Below are 23530 nucleotides of genomic sequence, written 5' to 3' on the forward strand. Positions count from 1 at the left end.
GCAACTTTCAAATATACAATACAGTATTGTTAAGTGAATGTTAATTCTAGCTGTGAGATTGTAGTCATGGACCGCAGTTTCCTCCAGTATAAAATGGAAATACAACACCACCATGCAGAATTGTTATAAAAAATTAGAGAAAAATATAAATATGTAAAACTCTTGCCACATGGTAGATGCGCAGGAGAAGAGAGACGTTATGAAATAGTGTAGGCGTGGCAGGAGGAGAGGGAAAAGCCTTGAGATTGTGCACCAGCAGTCACAGAGGAAGCAAATAAAGCATCACGAGCTGTGGGCACAGCGAGAAAACAATACCACAGCCCTTGTCCACACTAAAAATCACTAAAAATTTTAAAACAACCTGAATATCAGTAACAACCCGAATATCAGTAACAGAAAACTTAGACAAGTTGAACATCAGTAAAGTATTTACATTTGACAACATTAATTCAGCAACATCAGTGCAACCAGCGTTTACTGAAAAGTCACAGGCAAGCCTTTGCCCCTGGACAGAATTGTTACATGAACAGTGTAACCACAGCGTGGGCGCATTCTGATCTGATTCCTTACTTACTCTTGCCCTGTGTCAGAGCTTTCAGCCTTCCCAAATTCAGATTAAACTTGACAAATTAATGATTACAGTTAGGGTAGAGGTAAAGCTTCCATAACAAAACAAACAAACACAGACACACAACACAAACAAACAGCAATGACTTCAAAAGAAAGAAGTTCATTCCCCTCTCACACAACATTTCAGAAGTGAGTGGCCTTGGTCTGGCAGGGTGGATAGGTCTCCTTTACACAAGACTTTCAGATGTTACCTTTTCCAGCCAGCAGGGGGGAGGAAAGAGGCAGCCTTGGGAAAGCATGTTGGTCTCTAAGAAGAGGACCTAGACATTGTACACAGCACTTCTGTTCATACCATGTTGTTCAGATTTTGTCACATAGCCACACTTAGGTTCCAGGGAAGCCAGGATATTTAGTCTCTACCTGGATAGACTGTGAACAGCTAAAACTTGGGAGCTTCTCTTGCTCGAGGAAAAGGGGAAACACAAGTACTGAGGAAGAGATGATTTTTCTCTGCATACATGTTACCAGCCTTTATGTCACAGTAACATGGTGCTTTTCATAAATGAACGGAACTCTTTTCCTGAGCAGGGACAGATACTAAATGGAATATCACCTCTGGTTGTTTCACCACTATTAGTGTGATCTATTATTTTTGTAAAGGCATATACCATGGAGTCTTTGCATGTATTTGTTGGTGTTTCTATAGTCTGTGATTTCGGCAAAAAAGAGACACTTTTCCAGAGTTTGTATACTATCTCACTTTGCAAATATACAATTATTCTCTACTTGCTATTCTCAATCCACTCATGTTCTTAAGGGACAACTAAGTTATGATTATCACTCATTTGTTTTCTTTTGGCTTCATTTAAATTTTTCTTTACTGCTTAATGCCCACAACAGAGCACTAAGTATTTATATGCATTTCAAAGTCTCAATTGTTGATCTCTCTACTCTAGCAATAACTAAAGTATGGGAAAGGAACTTGATTGTTGAGTTATCAGAGTCAAAGTAGAATTAACATTTGGAAATAATATTTTTAAAAACCAACTGGTAACATCAAAGATAAAACCAAAGTCTCATGAAGGAAATATTATGGAGGTGTTCACTTATGTCCCTATCATCCACATTTCTGGAGAATAGGGACTCTCCTTGGGTTACTTTCTTCAGGACATTCGTTGTGGAATCTATGTCAAGTCTTTTTAGGTTCATAGAAAAATGGATCATCCATGACACTTTCGCAGTTTTTTCTTGAATTTTTGGGCTACTTTTCTCTACTCACAGCCCATTAACATATAAAGGAGAGATAAGAGAAAAAAGTGCTGGTTTTTAAAAAAATTTTGATGCACAATGCCATTTTTATTTGTCTTAACCTGTCACTATTATCTTTGTCTTTATTTATGGAATACTCCTTAGATGGAAAAAAAAAAATCACTTTTGGTCCCTCCAGGGCCTTTCTTCCCCATCAGCCACCGGGCCCTTACTTATGGTACTTAGATGTATTACAGTCATGTTATACAGTTACTTGCTGAGTGTAGATATCTCATTTGTGATGATCTGACAGTTATTAACTGTTTTTTGCTCCTGGACTCCCTCTCTACCCAACCCTCTGAACCTGGTGTAGCCTTTCTCCAGTAGGATAGCCACAAGATTATCCTGGCCGGTGGGCCCCAGGGTACAGAGGAAGCCGAGGGAACTGTCTGGCACATCTCAGTTCCACTGCCCTCCATTTTCTGAGAACATTATGCCATTTACAATTCGGTTAATTTTACTTCAGACATTTTCTTTCTCACAGATCAATACATATCCTCTTTACTCCATCTCCTCTTTCAATCTTCCAATCCTTGTCAAGATATTGCAACAAAAAATCTCTTCTCCACTGGTATGTCATATGAGTCAGAAGATAACTCACTGCCTATATTAAGTAAATTATATGAGCAAAACACATATATCCAGAAAGAAAATGACAGAAATTTTTTTAAAAAGAAAAGTGCCAGCAAGCTATAAAGTGTTCAAATCTGCCTATAACCAATGCAAAATTCTTTAATTCCTTAACTATTCAACTGAGGTTTGCTTTCCTCTAAGCATATAAAGATACATATATATGAAATATATTTTTTACTTCATAAATTATTTAATTTGTATTTTACTTAGCTACATTACACAAATTCTGTACCTTGTTAGTTTTCATTATTTTAGCCAATTATTTGTTGTGAATGTCTTCATGGGTTAGCTTGGGAGGGGTTCCCCATGATTTTGATTATTATTTCTATGAGAAATAAAATGTACTCTTAGTTCCAAAAATTAAACTGCAAGCAAAGTTTTAATTATTTTTTAATTATTTTAAGCCGCATATGGCTTATATATGCTGTTATTTTCTTGACAAAAGACTAATATCTCTAATCAACATGTTCCCTGAGTCAGACAAAAGGAAAACGGATCATGAGGGAAGAGGTTCATTATTTTAATACATTTTTTCTAAGTAGAAAAAATGGAATAGGAGCAAGAAGATAAATGAGGACACATTATCTCTTAGTTTGTTTAACTTATTGATGTTTGCAAGAGCACCAGCTAGGATGAGGTAATTCACTGTAATTAGAGCTGCCAGTGGCAGGTGGGTGACTCAGAGAAAGGCATTTGTCAGCAGACTCTGCTTCAGCCAGTAAGCAGGAGAAAAACTGAAATCTCACTGCCTGATGGCTTGCCTGCCTCCAAATGAAATAGGCCAAGTTTGTCTTCATCCTCCTTTTATGCCTTTTGGAGCCCTTTCCCTTGGCCTCAGAGCCTTTTTGGATTCTGCCTCCTAGCTGCCCAGGATGTTCTATGGGGCCCTACATGTCCTCCTGCCTTTCCCAGCAAAGGCCCAGACTCTGAGTCTCTCTTCAAACAGAAGACAGTGTAGACTTCTTCCCCAGCCTGTAAATTCCACGAGGGAGAACTACGTCTGTCTTTTTCCTGTTGTCCACAGTCCCTAACTCAGTGCCTTTCATCTAGCCAGTGCGTATTAACTGCACGAAAGGATGCATGAACGAATGAATGAGTGTTAGAGAGTAGCACTCGTCCTGCTCTGTTTCTTACTAAGATTTTACTTGACTGATAAGAGGAAAATGCGTTACCTCTTTGAGAAGTATTTATATCTAAACTGGGATAATCCATTAACAATCCGAAGAGGGGGAAAACTTTTTTTTTTTTTTTTTTTTTTTTGCGGTATGCGGGCCTCTCACTGTTGTGGCCTCCCCCGTTGCGGAGCACAGGCTCCGGACGCGCAGGCTCAGCGGCCATGGCTCACGGGCCCAGCCGCTCCGCGGCATATGGGATCCTCCCAGACCGGGGCACGAACCCGTATCCCCTGCATCGGCAGGCGGACTCTCAACCACTTGCGCCACCAGGGAGGCCCGGGGGAAAACTTTTAACAGTGTAATTTCAGCTATTAGAAAAAAACAGAGAGGGAGAGAGACATCCGATTTAGTGAACCTTGGAAAACGTAGTACGTTAGCTGTCACCTACTTCACCTATAAAAAAGAACAACTGACCTATCTGGATTCTAAACATTCCTATTGCTAACCTCTCATAAGAGTGTGGGAAAGAGAAGTTTATTTAATATTTACTGCTGGCTTTGGTGGGGAAAAAACTCATTCTAGAGGGAGAAAAACTTGATAAACATTATTTACACATGTGGCTCCATGATCCTAGAAGTGATGAAATTATAGTAATAATAATGGTTATCATTTATTGAGCTCCTAGTATATACTAAGCATTTTACATATGTACATTAATTTATTTAACTTATACAAAAGTTGATGTTATTTTCATTTTGTTGATGAAGCAACAGAAGTTTAGAAAGAGTACACACAGCTTCCTTAGTGATAGGCATCCTGTTTTCCATGAAACTCTTACTCATCCTCAGGTCAGGGTCTTAAAGAAAAGGCGGTATCATCTTGCATGCTAACACTCCACAATAGGAATTTGGTATGAGAAATAGAAGCGGTTTGAAAAATACAAGAAAAGAAATCACTAATATCTCTTTTGATATTAAATCTGGTAATTAGTTTAATGTCATGTAAGGTATTCATGTTATATGCCTACCATTGACTATTCTTTCTAAAATCATCTTCAAGCTGTAAAAAAGGGCTCCTATGACATGGTGTCTGCCCTGCTTAAACACCACGCCAACCTTGACCAGCCCTGTGTCAAGCAATGGTCAGCAATGCATGAAGCAGCCAAACAAGGCCGCAAAGATATAATAGCTCTACTACTAAACCACAGAGGCAATGTCCACCTAAGAGACGGATTTGGAGTCACCTCCTTAGGTGTTGCGGCCGAGTATGGTCACTGTGATGTGTTGGAACACCTGATCCACAAAGGTACGTAGAAAGGAATTGCATGTCGCTGACTTTTCTCCTGCCTCTTGGATCTCCTTTCCTCCACTTCTCACTGGCTCCTCTTCCTCTCCTGAATGTATCTGGGCATCAAGCTTTTGTCCCATCCCTCGATAGCCCCCTCAATAGACCCTTATTGCACAACTCACTTGAACCCTACACACGGGGACCTACAAATCTGAGTGCCTGGCCCTGATTGCTCCCAGTTTTTACATAGATGGCTCACCAAGGTCTCACACACATCTTCTCCTAAATTGAATTCCTCTTCTTTCACACTTTTAATAATTTCTCTCAGCCAAGACTGAGAGCTTATCTCTAATTTAGGGAATTTATCTCTAATTCCCCCATCACCTTCTGTTTCAAATATGGTCAGTTGCCGTGTGCTACAGTAACCTTCTCTCTCACCTGTTCTCACCTTGGCAGACCCTCTCATCTGCATCCTCCCATCTTCCCTGGACCAGTGTAATTGGTTCCTAACCATTTTCCTGGTTTCCAGTCTCTCCATCTGCGAATCCACACTGTATACTAAGCTCCTCTCCCTAAAGGTCAGCTACAGTAGAATAAACTATTCAGAAAATCCTCAGTGGCTCCCCACTGCCCACTGAATCATGCTCAGGTCCCCACTGCACCATCCTGAATTGTTTATCCAGGTTTATCTCTCACTACTCCTAATACGTATCCTGTACTCCAGTTAAATAGCCTAGCAATATTCCCAAACATACCTTGCATTCATTCTTTCTGGGTTTGGGTCAGGTCCTTGCCCTCATCTGGAATACCCTCCAACACAATTCAAAGTTAATGTCCTGAGACACCTCCTCCCTGAAGACTTTCCTAATTCTTCCCAACAGAGTGTGATGTTGTCCTCCTTTGAAACCTCCAAGTGCTTTAAACAACAACGGAACCAGGAATTAAGATACTGACTTCTTAAACTGGTTTCTGTCACCTACCCGTTGTCTGACTCTCGCCTAGTTACTTAAGCACCTGGGTCTCAGTTTCCTCATCTGTAAATAAAGGCTAGGACAACATTATCCTCTGTGGGGAAAAGACTAACATTTTTGAGGCGCCCCCCAAATGCAACTTCATTTAATTATCAAATCAGCCCTATGAAATAAGCTGTATTACTCTAGTTTACAGATGAGGAGTTGGAAGTTCATAGAAGTAAATAGCTTGCCCCAAGCTCTCACAGTCAGCAACAAAACCACAATGAAAAGAGACCACTTCCCCCTACATCATGCCTTCTGGTCCTGACGTCACTTGAATATTATACAGTTTGTGTTCTTTGATGATATTTTGTCTCATTTCCCCTCAGAGCCACTTAAGATAGTCAGATTTATTTATCTTAACATCTTCTGCTGGGTCATGCATGGTGTTTGCACACAGAAGAGAGTTGATAAATATTTATTGAAATCGAGTGTTAACTGCTGTCTTTAAAAGTCTAACTGTACCTTTTTGGGGGAGCCTTTGCTTATCGTGGAAACTGACTTGATTTCTCAGATGTTCTTATGATGGAAAGATTTTCTACTAGAATGAAACACGCTGCATGATTGTTTATTGAAAAGACAGAACACAGGTGTTCTTAATTCTATACTTTTAAGTCCTAACCAGAAAGGAAAACAGCAGGTTATTTTTAAGGAGATTATCTTGACAATCTGTCCAGCTATCACTATGCCGCATGTTTTATCCTGCCAGGAGGGGATGTGTTTGCTTTGGCGGATGATGGGGCATCAGTGTTGTTTGAGGCCGCAGGAGGGGGCAATCCTGACTGCATCTCCCTCCTGCTGGAATATGGAGGAAGTGGAAACATACCTAACAGAGCAGGGCATCTTCCTATACACCGAGCTGCCTACGAGGGACATTATCTGTGAGTAATAAATCATAGCATGATCATTTCAAGTGGAAAAACACAAGCTTGTATATATGGTATAATCCCAAATCTATCTATACACCTCCCAAAATCCAAAAAGAAAAAGGCAAAATGTTCACAAGTTTTGTATATCTATATATTTGTTTGATTTTTCCCATTCTTTTTGTATTCTTTACTTTAAAAAATTTCCACATTGAATTTATACTACTTTTAAAATGAAAAGATATTTTCTTTTAGAAGAAGGTAAGTTATAAGTGAGAATTCTGCACAAGCCGCCCAAATGTGCCTTTTTGTTTCTTTTAATACGTTTAACAGATGGCTACAGGTGTCTAAAAATTTTGCCCTTGGCAAAGGATTAAAATTTGTGTTACTCTAATCTTTATCAACACCAACAGATATTATAATATAATGTCAAATTTATTCCTGAATAGAAAAGTTTCATTATAAATTTAGGTTTCTTTATTCCCCCCCGAAAAAAGCCAGATATTCTTTTTTTTTTTTTTTTTTTTTTTTTTTTTGCTGTACGCGGGCCTCACACTGTTGTGGCCTCTCTCGTTGTGGAGCACAGGCTCCGGACGCGCAGGCTCAGCGGCCATGGCTCACGGGCCCAGCTGCTCCACGGCATGTGGGATCTTCCCAGACCGGGGCACGAACCCGTGTCCCCTGCATCGGCAGGCGGACTCTCAACCACTGCACCACCAGGGAAGCCGCGCCAGATATTCTTTTAAATCACAAAAATGTGCCACAACCAACATATCAATAGAAATCTATAATCATTATATTAAACTACCCACCATGAAAGCATGGTTTTAGGCAATTACGTGTATTTCATAAGTTCAAAAACTTCGAAGTCATTAGGCTTTATCACAATTTCAGTGGTGACATTGGCTAAGTTAAGTAGCCAATGACACGTAATTGACACTATGTGACACATTGTTAAAGTTCATAAATTCACACATGGTAGCTCTGAATTAGGCACAAGAGATCAACTTGTCCTTGCCTGTGGCTCTCATACTTCTCTAGTTCATCAATCAAGTGTGAAATTCACAGCTATTTGTCACAGGTTCTTTGAAACATAAGCTGTGGTTAGTTGTCTCAGTTGAACTGATGTAACGTTGATGGAACAACAAAAACTCTTCATGTTGTCAATAATTCAATTTCAAGTAAGCAGACAGGATGTACATGGCCAATATTAAAGCACACATTGCTCAGGAAGCAGTGAAAGGGGAGAAAGAAATGAGAATTCAAGAGGCCTAAATTGTAGTCATTGCCCTACATCTATGTGACCTTGGACAAGTCATTTCACTTCTCAAGACTTCATATGGCTCTACTGGTAATAAAGGGGTTGAACTCAGTGATGATCAAGGTCGCTTCCATCTCTAACTTTCTGTGACTCCATGTCCTAATGGTCAAGAGTTTGAAGCATTCTTCTATGGCATCAAATGGGCTTACTTTCCTATTATACTTTTTTCGTTACATAGCATTGGTTGATTATAGATATTATGCTGTTCAGAGAAGAACTGAAAGATGGGGAGGGTTCCTGAATAATTACAATTCTAGGACCAAATATATAAGATCCAGTATTTTCCCCAGGAATATTTAGCCTGGGAAGCTAAATCAAAACTAAACTAAATTACACTAAACTGAAAAGTAGTAAGTCAATGGACAAAGATTATATGTTTTTGTGTAAGGTTATCTAGAGAAAATAAAGGAAACTAAGTAAATTGCATTCACTTGTCTAGTGAGGAAGCTGGTTTACTTAATTTCTTGATTTTCTTCATGCCATGTGGATATTTGATTTTTTTTAGTGCCCTGAAATATCTTATTCCAGTAACATCCAAACATGCAATCCAGAAAAGTGGGCTAACGCCAATTCACTCAGCAGCAGATGGACAAAATTCACAGTGCCTAGAACTGCTTATTGAAAATGGCTTTGATGTCAATACCCTGCTTGCTGACCACATTTCCAAGAGCTATGATGATGAACGGAAGACTGCGCTCTATTTTGCCGTTTGCAATAATGATATCCACTGCACAGAAGTCCTCCTGGCTGCAGGTGCAGACCCAAACTTAGATCCCCTCAACTGTCTTCTTGTGGCAGTAAGGGCCAATAATCATGAAATTGTCAGGCTGCTTCTCGCCCATGGAGCTAATGTCAATTGTTATTTCATGCATGTGAATGACACTCATTTCCCCAGTGCCATTCAGTATGCCCTAAATGACGAGGTAATGCTCAGGCTGTTGCTGAATAACGGCTATCAAGTGGAGATGTGCTTTGACTGCATGCACGGGGACATCTTTGGAAATTCGTTTGTATGGTCAGAGATAGAGGAAGAGATACTGCCGGGATGGACATCTTGTGTCGTAAAAGATAACCCGGTGAGTTACATCCTTCTCTTCTTCATATTGGGTCATCATCCTAACGTTTGCTCATTAGGGATGTTAGAAGAAAAGAAAAATCAACTCCAACTTTTATATTTTTCTTGTTCTTGAGTTTTTGTTTGCAATGATATGGGGAAATAAGCATAAAACTAGGCAAAAAAAAGTGTATTTTTCTTGAATTCGAAACTGAATGTTGAAGAATGTGGGAATATATATCAATAATTTATGATTATTTGGTGGAATGTTGGGGCTAGAAGCATGGAAAGAAGCATGATTCTTCCACATCATCCTGAATACAATCACATCAGAGCCACACGTGCTTCAGGGCTCATAGTTTCACAGAAACAAGCAAACCGTTTAATTTTCTTTTTTTGTTCATTACAAGGAGGGAACTTTTATTTCCTGTAAAAAGACAGATAATAATTTTTCAGAACAAAATTGTTTATGTACATAGTATATTAAAAGTACTACTAAATTAAATTTTATCATTTCTCTCAGTTCTGTGAGTTTATTACAGTTCCTTGGATGAAACACTTGCTAGGCAGTGTTATTCGTGTATTAATGGATTACATGGATTATATCCCTCTGTGTGCTAAACTGAAATCTGCACTAGAAGTACAGAGAGAATGGCCAGAAATCCGTCAAATACTAGGTAAAAGCAAAAGTTTTTCCTACAAAATTTTTTATGGAGAATGTATATAGGGGAAATTTCTTAATGTCATTTTTTATACTTTTTCATAGCTACTTTGTTTTCAGAATTATCTGTTTCTTCAAATCATCCTTAATACTTCCTCTGATATGATACTAATTTTTTGCTTTTCTTGATAATTTCCAACTCTTTAATTGTATAATGAGTAATACTATTACTATATTATATTCTGACTAGAACTCACTTTTTAAAAGTTAACTTCTATAATATCATAAAGTATATAGACTGTAATCTCCATGTGGGCAGGGATCTGTTTTGTTTATTTTTGTGTTCTCAAGCCTTAGCATAATGCCTAGTAAGCAGTAAATACTCAATAAATATTGAGTAAATGAACGAATGGAATGAATTAGAATTATCCTTTTTGATATGCTCTCTTCTGGGTCTTTATTGACAAATTCCTACCATCAAAAGTATGTATTATAAGCAGGCCATTGTGTACTCTCTAGGTTAAAGTTTACTTATAATCATAAAAGTGAATCATATGGCAAAAGTTTCAATAAAAGTACATCTAAAATTACTCCAAATTTCAATAGAAACTAGAAAAAAAATCACAAGCTGGAAAGGTTTTCTCTTTCAAAATATGAGTTTGGAAAAATGAACTTTCAAAACCTACATGGACATCACTTTATAGAGCCCGAAGAAGCATCATAGAACTTGGCATTACATTTAAATATTCTGGCACTCTTAATACACCTAAATCAAATTTAAATGTGAAAAACCGTGACAGCCTAGTCTTTAGGATCAGCCAAATTTTATGCAAATTAGTAGATTATATTTTATAGGCAAGAAGATGAAACTGAAACATTGAGCTGATTCACATACCATATTTGTTAGGTATAAAGTTCTATAAAAAGAAACGGGCAATATAGTGGTTTTCATCTAAGCACTTTTTCCATCAGAGTCTCAAACATTAAAGTATATAATCTGAATTTAGACCATTTTGACTATGGTAGCAAGAGACGTAAATTGGAGGAAGGATGGAGACTTTGATGGGCTAGAAAGAGTGATAGTTCAACTGAATGCAGATTTGGAGGTAAGCTTGGATTTTCCTCACATGGTGCTTCCACTGGAATGAGTTGGACGGTACAAGAGACTTTGTGGCAACTGAAACAGGAACCTTAGAGAATCTGATGAATCATACAGTGTCGTGGGCCTAGAAATCGACCTCTGGGGTCAGATAGACCTAGAATGGGATGGAACTCTGGCCTTGCCTAGGTGTAGGATGGCTGGGTCATATAGTGCATATGTCATTCAGGGCTGATATTTTCATGGAAACAAGCAACAATTTATTGCAACATTTTTGTTTCATTGAGGGGAGGGGAATTTTTTATTTCCTGTAAAAAGACCAAGATAGTCATACTAGTTGTGTGACTTTGAGCAAGTTACTTATCCTTTTTATGACAAGGTTTTCCCACTGCAAAATGGGGCTAGCATAGTATTCACCTCATAAGGTTGTTATGGGGATTTAAAGAGATGATGCACGTAAGGTGTTTAGCATAAAGTCTACAGCATTAAAAACACTTATAGGGCTTCCCTGGTGGCGCAGTGGTTGAGAGTCCGCCTGCTGATGCAGGGGACACGGGTTCGTGCCCCGGTCTGGGAGGATCCCACATGCCGCGGAGCGGCTGGGCCCGTGAGCCATGGCTGTTGAGCCTGCGCGTCCGGAGCCTGTGCTCCGCAACGAGAGAGGCCACAACAGTGAGAGGCCCGCATACCGCAAAAAAAAAAAAAAAAAAAAAACACTTATAAATTTAGCTATTTTAAAAACTAAATTATTAGTATTTTATGTTATTTTTATTATGGTAAGGTTACATGAAGTATCTGAAATGTATATGTAAAGTATGTCATGAATCCCCGCAACTTGTAGAGTTAAGTGTTATCATTGCTAATTTTTATAAATAAAAAACTAAGGCTAGGGCTTCCCTGGTGGCGCAGTGGTTGAGAGTCTGCCTGCCAATGCAGGGGACATGGGTTCGTGCCCCAGTCCGGGAGGATCCCACATGCTGCGGAGCGGCTGGGCCCGTGAGCCATGGCCGTTGAGCCTGAGCGTCCGGAGCCTGTGCTCCGCAACGGGAGAGGCCACAACAGTGAGAGGCCCGCGTACTGTGAAAAAAAAAAACACAAAAAACTAAGGCTAAAGGGGAATTACAAAATATTCTGGGCCCTATAAATTCTTGAAACTAGTTCCCCTTCTGAACCAAGGCCCACACTGGGAGTGAAGTCAAAATCAAGCAGGACAGAGATGTGAGAGTCCACATGAACATGGGGGCGACAGACAGAACCAGGAAACCTCAGGGGGCAGCCACCATATTCTAGATCAATGCAGGAAGACAGCAGAATAGGGAGCTCTGTACACTTAGAAGAGCTACCTTGACCCAAGCATCCTTCTAGAAAGTCAGGAAAACTAAATTCACATGAAAATGAACAACAGGAAAGTATCCCAGTCAAATTCCATAGAAATTTATTATAAGAAAAAATAGAAAGAGGAACAGAATAACATCCCCACAGACAACAAAAGCACGCCAGAAAAACATGCCCTCAGAACAGATTAAAATTGAAACCCTCTGTTTCAAAACAAGCTAAAAAGCATAAGGAAAATGACACAAGACATGAAAGAACAACGCAAGTCAGTATTAGAAAAATTCAGAAATGAGGTAACGGTACTGAGGAAGGAATTAGAAAGAAAAACAAAAAATTAATTTCGAATATAAAGACTGAACTGGAATGAAAGCAAGAACTAATAATGCAATAGACAATGACTTAGGAGAAATAGAAGATGAAATTAAAGAAAATTAAAAAAATAAAGTGGAAATAAAGGGATATATAAAAGGATTTGAAAGACAGGGACAGTTTTGAAGACAGCTAAAGAAAAAGAAAACCAAATCAAAGGAACAGAACAAATACAAAAATGTGTATTGTGAAAAACTTTCTGTAATAAAAAAAGATTTGAAGCTGAAAATTACAAATTACTATACCCTTTGGTCATGTAGGTAAAAAGAACAAGTGACTTCTAAGGGAAAAATTCAGATTATCTTAAACAATATTACTCTTCTGATCACGTTCTCAAGAACCTACTAAAAAATAAGCTTCAGACAAACCAAAATAACTAAAGAGATAATGACATAGGACCAGTAACGAGCATTAAACAGAAAACCAAGGCTGAGTGCCAGTTAAAAGGGAGAAGATATATAATGGTTATACTGTCAGATAATGTAGATATGACACAACTATTTTTAATGGGAGAAAAATGGAAAGAGCACACACAAAGACATTTTTAACAGAGCTCAGAAATTGTATTGGTTGGTAGCATGGTATTAATATTGTTATGCTGAGAATGAGAGATGTAGTCAGTATTTAGAATATTCTAATTCTATTATTCTTAGTATCCTTGAGAACCAGGATTGCCAGTGTGGAAGAAAGGGAATACAGATGTAATACGGAAGAGCTTAAAGAAAAATTCTGTAGTTCTGAATTTGAATTGGTACTATTAGTATGAACTCATAAACTATTTTACCTTGAAAGCGTGTGTGTGTGTCTATCTGTCTACAGAAGAGTCTTAGAAATAATCACAAGCCCAGTAGCAGTGCATATCCGTAGCACCCAGACTGTGGCTTTGAAATAGCATTTCCTAGAAAAAGAAACCAGAATTTCTTGGAGAAATGGATGATTTCAGGTTTGGGGAAGGAAATATGCAAGATGAGTCAGGTATATCTGGTCATGCCAGATAACAAACTCTCACAGACTCATGTCCAAAGAATTCAGGAGCCAGCTTGAGGCTCCCACTGGCCAAATATGGGACAATTTAAGCTTCAAAGGGATAATTATTTCAATGAATTGAACCCAATAAAAATATTTAAATACAATATTTAAAAAATTGGTCAGCTCCAAAGGATAAAAAAAAATCAATTCATTATCTTGAAAATTAATGAAGGAAAAGATGCAAGCATTTATTCCACCTTACCTGTATGATTTGTGCCACCAGTAACCAAATAATACATGAGCAAATGTATCCTTTTATAAAAGTATTCCAAATAATAAATTAAAAAGAAATGATATAATTAGATATCACCATCTTGCAGCCCTCAGTAAGCTGCTAATACCCCGTAATGTGGTTCTTGGTGAAAGAACACAGCACCAGCTATAGTTTTGCCAAAGAGATCAAACCTGAGTCTGATCAAGCCTCTGGATCCAGCTAATAATCTGCAAGAAATAGAGAAGACAGTAGGACACAGAAGTGCACCATGAAAATGCAGTCTCAAAATTCAGGCTGTGGGAAATATGGCATTTTGGATATTCAAAGATTAATTGAAAGGATGAAGGGGATAGAGAGAAGACCCTGCAGATTAAAAAAGCCTTAAAGAACACATCAAATTCAAAAAAATATTGTCAATACTATAGGGTAGGGATAGCACACTGAGATGATGAAGCTCTAAAGGAAGTGATTACTATAAAAATCAGAACAGTAGTTCCTTATAGGGGAGGAAGGAGTGAAGTTTGGGATGGATTGTGGAGGGAATTCTGTTATGGCTGGGGAAGTTCTTCTGTTCATGACCTGGGAAATGGTTAAAGATGTTCACCCGATAATGACTTATAATAACTTAAGAAACTGTATGTTTGTGCAGTGGCTTTATCTATATTTTATTTTACAATAGACGAGTTAAAATATTTTGGAGACTGTAAAGGAAAAAACCCTAAGGCTTAGATAAATTCATTTCCCAAAGTTATAGACAGAAAATAACAAAGCAAGGATTTGAACTCTTAGGTCTGTCTCACATCAAAACATAGGCTCTTTCTCCAATACCACTGTGCTTCCTGTCATAGAACAAATTCTGCTTCTAATTGGTAATTCATTGTCCATGTGTTTGTATTGCAAAAGAATGACCAATTCTTATGACTTTAGAAAAGCAATCCAAGTAAGAACAAGACCAGGAAGTTTTTTTATTGTCTCAGTCACACATCATTGCAACTAGAGCTTGTCAGTTGATTGCTATGAGTATGGTTAACCACTGGATGTCAGGATTCCTCCAGGTAGATGTAGGGCAGACGCTTTGTTAGGGAAAAAAAATAAAATGGTAATTTTTTTTAAAAGATGGGTTTATTCTGCCTAGTTTGGTAACAATAAGTTTGCCTCAATGGTTTTTCAAAAACACTGTTTTAATTTTTTCAAGATAATTTGAATGTTTATAATCTCAAATAGAACAGAAATGTGATCTCTTTGATTATGGAAGTGAGTGATCGTTCACATTATTGAATGATTACGATGTACCAAGCACTTTTCTAATACTTTACATGAATTAATTTGTTCGATTTTTTTTTTTGCGATACGCGGGCCTCTCACTGTTGTGGCCTCTCCCGCTGCGGAGCACAGGCTCCAGATGTGCAGGCTCAGCGGCCATGGCTCACGGGCCCAGCCGCTCCACGGCATGTGGGATCTTCCTGGACCAGGGCATGAACCCGTGTCCCCTGCATCGGCAGGCAGACTCTCAACCACTGTGCCACCAGGGAAGCCCAATTTGTTCGATCTTTAAACAACCCTGTAAGGTAGGATTATCCACATTTCCCAGGTGAGAATACTGAGACCACAGAGGTTAAATAACTTGTCCAAGATCACACAGATACGAAGTGGCAGAGCCAGGATTTTAATCCAAGCCGACTGAGTCCAGAGCCCACAACTAAGTCCGTGTGCAATGCTGCCTTTTCACTAGCTCATGCTGCTGGGATAATATATCGGTACTGTAATTATACTATAGGTAAATGTACTAGAGATAAAGTAAGAGTTGAAAATAAAGGTTAACATCAGCTATTTGAATAACATTAGTAGATTTTTTGGAAAATATAAAATGTTTAGGTATCAGACACTGAAACAAACCTAAGATTGAATAATGGATATATGGAATCATTTGTATCAGATGTTTCACAGATAACTATTCATCAGAAAGATTGGTAGGAGAGAGCGGAAGTAAAGAAATATATCTTTCAAATACTCAATTCTAAAAAATAAATAGAAGGACATGTGAGCCTTTGCTTTCTTTAATCAAGTCCATTCATTCATTTAACATATTGTAGTTGAACACCCTGTAGGAGCCAGACTCTCTTTCTGACACAGAGGCAGACTAAACGTCTGCCTTCATGGAGCTTACATTCTAGAGGAATGGTCTGGAAGGCTTAATTGCAATTTGAATTTTACTTAAAGTCACCAGTTGCTAACGTGTGCATGCCTGTTTTTTAGAATGACACTATTAATATTATTCTAAAACAGTCTGTATCTTACAGGTTAATCCATTAATATTGTTTTTATTTTTCCCTTGTTTTTCCCATTCACTTTAGAGAATCCCTGCTCCTTAAAGCATTTATGTAGGTTAAGAATTAGAAGACTTATAGGACTCCAGCGACTCTGCCAGCCAGCCTTAATGGAGAAGCTCTCTCTGCCACCAACTATTCAAAGATACATATTATTTAAAGAGTATGATCTCTATGGACAAGAGCTAAAATTGCCATAATTTAAAATAATATTTTTAAATGTGATTTAAAAAATGTGTTTAAATGAGATTCCTTCAGAGAATTTCTTGGAACCATTTTACATCCTTAATGTATTTAAATCCATTGACAATTTTATAACTGGATCCTGGGTTCTTTGGGGAGCACCATATTTCACATCTCTAAGGACCTTTTACATTGTGATTTTTTAAAGCTAGTCAGTATTTTGCATTTGAATTTCTATGGATTGTCTTCACTTGCAATAAGTCTTCAAACTCTCCCTATCAAGTGACTCCTACAATATCCATGAGCAAGTCTCTCCTATGTTTATAAAACAAAGAACCACATTCTCAAACCCACATCTCCAGCCAGTTGCTGCCCCATTCTCTCCTTTCTTTTATAGCCACATGGCGTAAAAGAGCTCTTTCCTGTCTGCAGATTCACTCACTGTAACCTGGCTTCTGCTCCTTGCATGGCCCTTCTCAAGGTCCTTAACAACTTGCTTGTTGCTACTTTCAATGAGCATCCTTCAGTCCTTTCAACTGATTCCTGCAGCAACTGACTGATTGCCTGCTCCCTCCAGGAAACAGTTCTCCGGATAACTTGCTCTCCTGGCTCTCTTCCCACCTCTCTGGCCCCTCTGTCTCTGGCTTCTTTTTGCATTGCTTATCTCCTGCCAACTCTTTAGTAATACGTCTTAAGTCCCCCTTTTTTTTATGCTAAGTTCTCTGGGAAATTTCATCCATGTCCCTGGTTTCGTTTACTATCTACATGCTGTCGAATGTAAAATTTTTTTTTTTTTTTTTTTTTTTTTTTTTTTGTGGTACGCGGGCTTCTCACTGCTGTGGCCTCTCCCGTTGTGGAGCACAGGCTCCGGACGCGCAGGCTCAGCGGCCACGGCGCACGGACCCAGCCGCTCCGCGGCACGCGGGATCCTCCCAAACCGGGGCACGAACCCGTGCCCCCTGCATCGGCAGGCGGACTCTCAACCACTGCGCCACCAGGGAAGCCCTCGAATGTAAAATTTATATGCGAAGTTCAGCTTTCTCTCACATGCTTGAGACCTGTGTAGACAATTGGCCTAAAGGACTTTTGAATACAAAGATACCTCAAATTCAGCATGTCCCAAAATGAACTCACTGTCTTCCTCCACAAAAAGGCTCCTTTTCTTACCATCTCTAGCTCAATAGTTAACCCAGTTATCAACTCAGTTTCCCAAGTCAAAAGCCTGGACATCAACCTTGACCATCTCATTTTCTTTACCCAATATAACAAATCACCAAGTCCTGGTAAGTTTATTTCATGAAGTCATCTTCTACTCAGTCTCACTAATTCAGCCCAAATACCAGCTATTTTCACCTTTCTTCCTGGGACACTGTAGTGCTACCCATCTGGTCCTTCTCCCTGCTATCTTGCCTCATCTAACACACATTCTACACATAACATCCCAGAGTAATCTTTTACAAATGTAAGCAAGTTTCACTCCCCTGCTTAAAATCATTCCCATTGCTCTTAGGTAAATTCCAAAATTCTTCCATGGCCCTTCATGATCTAACTGCCTGCCTTCCTCCTTAGCCTTATCTCTTGATATCTCCCTTACCCGTCCTCTTTAACCATGTTCAACACCTTTTAGAAGTTTATTCTTTGAACAGTGATTCCCAGATTTTTCGATTTTATATGTTAGTAGTTTTTAGTAATTTAAAAAATAGGGTCATCTATTTATCACTGTCATTTCCTAAAAGAGGGGCCATTTTAATGCCAGAAAATGGGGCTGCCTTAAACTCAGTTATTAAAATTGAATGACTTTAGGGGAATTCCCTGGCAGTCCAGTGGTTAGGACTCCGAGCTTCCACTGCAGGGGTCACAGGTTCGTTCCCTGGTTGGGGAACTAAGAACCCTGTATGCCGCACAGCACAGCCAATAGATACATACATACATACGTACATAAAATGTTTAAAAAATCTAAAAAAAATAATTGAAGGACTTTAGCTTTGAAAAGACTTGAAGTTTGGTCTTCATTTCCCCACTGATGAGTGAAAATTTCATTCTGGCCCGACAAGTCTCTGAGGTCTTTTATTTGGGAGCCACTGTTATAGAAGAAATCATACTCTCTTGCACCTCAGGGTTTTTGCATGTTCTTCTTCTGCCTGGAGCCCTCTTTCCAGCTCCTTCTTCCCCCCTCCATTCTTTATCCTACAGGTCCCAGTTTAAATGTTCTTTCCTCTAGCATGGGAGGCCCCAGAACTGCACTTCTCATGCTGTATTACAAGGGCCTATGTTCCCCATCTGTCTGCCCCACTAGACTGTAAGCTCTATGAGGGCAGGGTTTATGTCTGATTTGTTTTGCAGTGTTTTCTTAGGGCCAAACACATTACCTAAGAGCAGAGAGAAAGTGCAAAAATTACTTGTTGAATATACTGAAGGAGCGAATGTCATATGAGAGCCAGACAAAAGTAATCAGTGACCTCATGGTAAAATGATAGTTTTGAGTCTCTGAATTGGTTATATAGCTTTATAATGTAATTACTTAGACTCATTCTTCTTAGATTTTTCTTATTATTATCTTAAGGGTTATTGTATTCTTTCAATAGTAATACCTCATTGGTTTATGAACTTTTCAAATTGTATTTAGCTCTAGTTATAGGTATGAAAAAAAAACTGTATAATTAAAGCTATAGTTTTAACAGCTTTTATTCCCTAAAGAATATATTTTCCTGTAGATTAAGCTCTAATGTATTTAAGTAGAACTATAATGTTTGGTGTATGGGATTTTGTGATTCCTCTGTTGCTCTCCTACTTGTGGCTAAAATACATTGTTACCTATAAATATTGCTCTCAATAAATTTTAAAAATAAGGATGTAAGTGTGCCATATGATACTTCAGAGATTAAATAAACTAAAAGTTTGATATTTAATATATTATTGTATAAATACATTTAGGATACTTCAGATATTAAAAAAACTCTAGTACACAAAAGTTTGACATTGTCTTTAATGTGTTTTATGTAAATATATTCAAGAAACACTTGAAGGTAAGGATATGAATTCACTGCACAGGCTGTGGGTTGAAAGTGGCTCTTTTGGTATTTGTGAAGCAGGAGAAAAATATATCCTATGAAACTGAGGCAATCACTATATCCAAAATGGATTTGGTCTTTTCCTTATCACATTTTGAAATTTTCTAGCAGTGTTTTTGTTTTGGGGTGGGCTGGATGTTAAGAGAATTAATTTACAGCTAATTAGGACTCTGTTTCTCCTAGAATATGTCACTTTATCTGGGAGAGGGCAACAGCTGCTTCTCCCCAGTGAGCCTCAGGCGAAGCCAAACATTCTACAGTGGTGCCTGTTTAACCACTATCATGTTTAATCAACATGATAGAGTTTTGATGACATCTTCCCAGGCTGCCAAGATGATCATTGCTGTTTTGGTAACTGTGGATTTTGTTTGTATCATACAGAGTCTCTGGTTGGAAAGAAGCAGATATGGCTTCTCATTTGTGTGTGTTTTGTTTAGTTTTTCAGTAGGCGATCTTTAAATAGTATTTCCATTTCTGACTTACAATAATTTCATAAGCACATTGAAAACAAGTGCCTCCTGAAGAATATGGTTTAATCATTTTAGATAATCACAGGACATGTTTCCATGCACAAGATGGCAACGTAGAAGATGTGAAAACAATTGTGTAAATGTGGTACAGCAAATATTCATAGGTAACACTCCCTTTGATGCAGGTTTTTGAAAAGTCAGTACATAGGGGTGAGACAGCATGGAAACTACCCAAAAAAGGTGGAGTCTTTTATAACGTAGAGAACACACTTAAATCTTGACCTTTTATTAGACGTTCCTACCGAAATTTTAGGTTCAAGTCATATTACTCTTATGTATATAGGCACCTTCCAATCAGAAATTATTTAGAATGCAAAAAAACTCTAATCTGCTTCAAGTTATTTACGAGACAAAATCAAACACCACATGCATATATCCATACTTTCAGACACACATATATGCACATATATATATATGGCATATCCGCATCTAGTATACATACATACATGCATGCATTATAATGTGACGTATTACTACAGTCGTATATAATGTAGTAGGTAAGAACATATACTTTGTAGTCAAAGAGAAGTTTTTGGCCTTAGTTTGAACCAGGCTTCACTAATTATTGGCTGCTTGATTTTGAACAAGACATGATAAGTGTAAAAACACCAAATCTAACACAGAGTAAGTGCATGTGAAACTCAAGCTCTCATTATTATTGTTACATAGTGGCCATGCCAGTGCCAGAGTTGCAAGCCTCAAGAACCTTGGTCTTATGGCACAAGTCTGAAGATTGTCATGCTTAGGTGGGAAAATATGAAAAAAAAATGTTAGAGATATAGATGGCATCTCACTATCATCTGTAAATACCTTAAGAAAATGCACAGAATGAAAACAGCAGAGAATTGCCCCTAGCGCATGAAACCCCACATCTGCTATTGCTTAGTAAAGCCCCAATCATCAATCGTTAAAAGGGAAGAAAGGGCTTCTCAGGGGAGAAGATGTGTAGAAGGAGCAGACTTATTTGACCTCAATGGCCTGTGTTGTGTAATCTCAGGGAATGCTAAAAATGTCTGGGGATTTGCTGTTTTTGGAAGGAGACAGTCTAGTAATTTGACTCTGGGCACCGGGAACACCTGAGTTCTAATGTCGGATTGACCAGGGAATTCCACCAGAGGCACTGGATGGGTGCTCATGCTCTGTGCTTTCAGATTCTAGTAAACGACGGACAGCCATTTCTCTTGCCTTGGAAGTCTTTCACCTCAGGATGTCCCAATGAGATTTAAGATAAAACTTCTTGAGAGCAGCTCATAGTGTTGGATAAGGTAGAAGGTGTGGAGGGTGATAGATGTGAGACTTGCTTGGGGATTGAGTGGGTGTGAGATACCAGTATCCGGTTCTTTCTGTTTGAAGCAAAGTCTGAACTGGCTTCTCAGAGAAACTCTTCTTCGTGCTTTGTGGAAGTCAAATAACTAGACGTGACATTTGGTAGTCAACAGTCTATGTTCCTGAATGTTTGAATAGCCCTCACGATCTAGTTACACCAATTGGTTTAATATTGTTTCAATGAAGTGACAATTTTAATCACCTTTGACTGGAGGATGGAAATATTTGCTTAGACTTTAACTCATTGGAAGCCCCTCAACTGGACTCAACTCTGTCCCCAACTCCCTTATTGGGGGCCTGACCTTCACAATCACCTGAGGTACCCAAAAGGCGAAATTGAATCTACGGGTTGGAGGTTGACCTGATTAAATTTGAACTGCAACTGTACAGAGTCCAACTTCCTATAGTGATTCTAGGAAATCTGAAGATCCTCTCTTCAACAGGAAAAAAAGACTTTTATTTGACAATCAAAAATAGAGTTTGGGGGCTTCCCTGGTGGCGCAGTGGTTGAGAGTCCACCTGCCGTTGCAGGAGACACGGGTTCGTGCCCCGGTTGGGGAGAATCCCACATGCCACGGAGCGGCTGGGCCCGTGAGCCATGGCCGCTGAGCCTGCACGTCCGGAGCCTGTGCTCCACAGTGGGAGAGGCCACAACAGTGAGAGGCCCGCATACTGCCAAAAAAAAAAAAATAGTTTAAAATACAAGTAAATTTAAGAGAGGTTGAATAATTTTAAAACCTTTCTAAATAACAGGGTTTGGTAAGGGAAAGCTGGTGAGAACCCCAAGTCTACAGAAGGAAAAGCGTAGTTATTTCCTACAGATCATTTGTTCTATGAATGTGGAAAGAATCTTGAGAGAAATCTAGTTCATTTTAATACGTTCTAGCAAGAGTACTTCAGTAACAATGCCTTTCATATGTCCTGTGTTTTACAGCTCACAAAGCATCTCACATACATCATCCCACTTGATTCTTACAATTGCTGTAGGAGAGGACAGGAAAGGAGTTCATGAACTCCACTCTATAGATAAGGAAATCATTTTTACAGTTAACCAAGGTAGTAAAGGCCAGAGCTATGATGCAGTCTGGGACTCCTGACTCCAAATCCCAAGTCTTTTCCACACCATCATTTTTAGTACAGATTAGGAGAGCATTGTTCAGAATAGTCAAAAAGTGGAAACAATGCAAACGCCCATCCACTGTGAATGGCTAAACACAGTATGGCCAATCTACACAATGGATTACTATTCAGCAACATGCTACAATATGGACAAATCTCAAAAGCATTAGGTTGAGTGAAAGAAGCCAGACACAAAAGAACACTCTTTTGAGATTCCCTTTATATAAAATGTCCAGCCAAGGCAAGTACATAGAGACAGAAAACAGATGAGTGGTTGCCTGGTGCTCGGGGGGTAGGAACAACGGGTGACTGCAAGTGGGCCCAGGGATCTTTGGGGGTGCTGGAAATGTTCTGAAATTCTATTGTGGCGATGGTTGCACAACTTGGTAAGTTTACTGAAAATAATCATTGAACTTTACACTTAAAGTTGAGTGAATTTTATGATATGTGAACTACATCTGAATAAATCACTTAAAAAAACAAAAACAAACTAAGAAGAGCATGCGTCTCCCTGACAGGTGGTACCGTGTTTACAACCTCGCTGAGGTCGCCCAGCTAAACAATGGAATCATCTGGCTCAGAGGAAAGCACTTGGTTCTTGTGCTGGCAGCACATGATTTATTAGTTTTGTTCTGCTGATAAGACCATTAAAAGCCGATGAGGACACAGCATTCAAGGGCAGAACGGTGCTTGCCGCCTCCACCAATCTCACTGGCTCCCAAACACAAACAAACACAGCCTGCTCTGCCAACCTCTGACATTCTCATGCTGGTTGTAATATGACTTCCCCACCTTTTATTATTACCATTACTATTATTATTGTTTACAGAACACACAAAAGCATACAGGTTGGAGAGCTAAAAATGAAGCTTTCCCATCCCATTGAGGGCATACCTTGACAAGGAATCATGTTATCGTGGGGTGGGTCCTTTGTAACACTCATGAAGACTAGCTCTGATTCCCTGGGCGTTCAGTGGAAAGGAAAACAAGCAGAAATGGGGGGACGGACGGCATTCCAGGGGAAATCAGAGAAGGTAAACTTTCAAAAGGCTGTGGATCTCAAGAACACAGGGGAACTGTGGAAGGAAAGGTCAGTGAGG

At 38.9% G+C, this 23530-nt stretch overlaps 1 protein-coding gene across 1 annotated transcript in view; it reads left to right on the forward strand.

Annotated features, from left to right (window-relative positions):
* ASB15 (ankyrin repeat and SOCS box containing 15) overlaps window positions 1-16401 on the forward strand; it is a 41105-nt gene extending 24704 nt beyond the window's left edge. Inside the window, exons 6-10 of the mRNA XM_060108433.1 lie at window positions 4686-4931; window positions 6636-6807; window positions 8619-9189; window positions 9691-9844; window positions 16229-16401. Coding sequence (XP_059964416.1) covers window positions 4686-4931; window positions 6636-6807; window positions 8619-9189; window positions 9691-9844; window positions 16229-16401 — 1316 coding nt within the window. The remainder of the gene's footprint in view (window positions 1-4685; window positions 4932-6635; window positions 6808-8618; window positions 9190-9690; window positions 9845-16228) is intronic.
* Window positions 16402-23530: the final 7129 nt, after the last annotated feature.

This window comes from Mesoplodon densirostris, chromosome 9, assembly GCF_025265405.1.
Source record: "Mesoplodon densirostris isolate mMesDen1 chromosome 9, mMesDen1 primary haplotype, whole genome shotgun sequence".
Taxonomy (NCBI): Eukaryota; Metazoa; Chordata; class Mammalia; order Artiodactyla; family Ziphiidae; genus Mesoplodon; species Mesoplodon densirostris.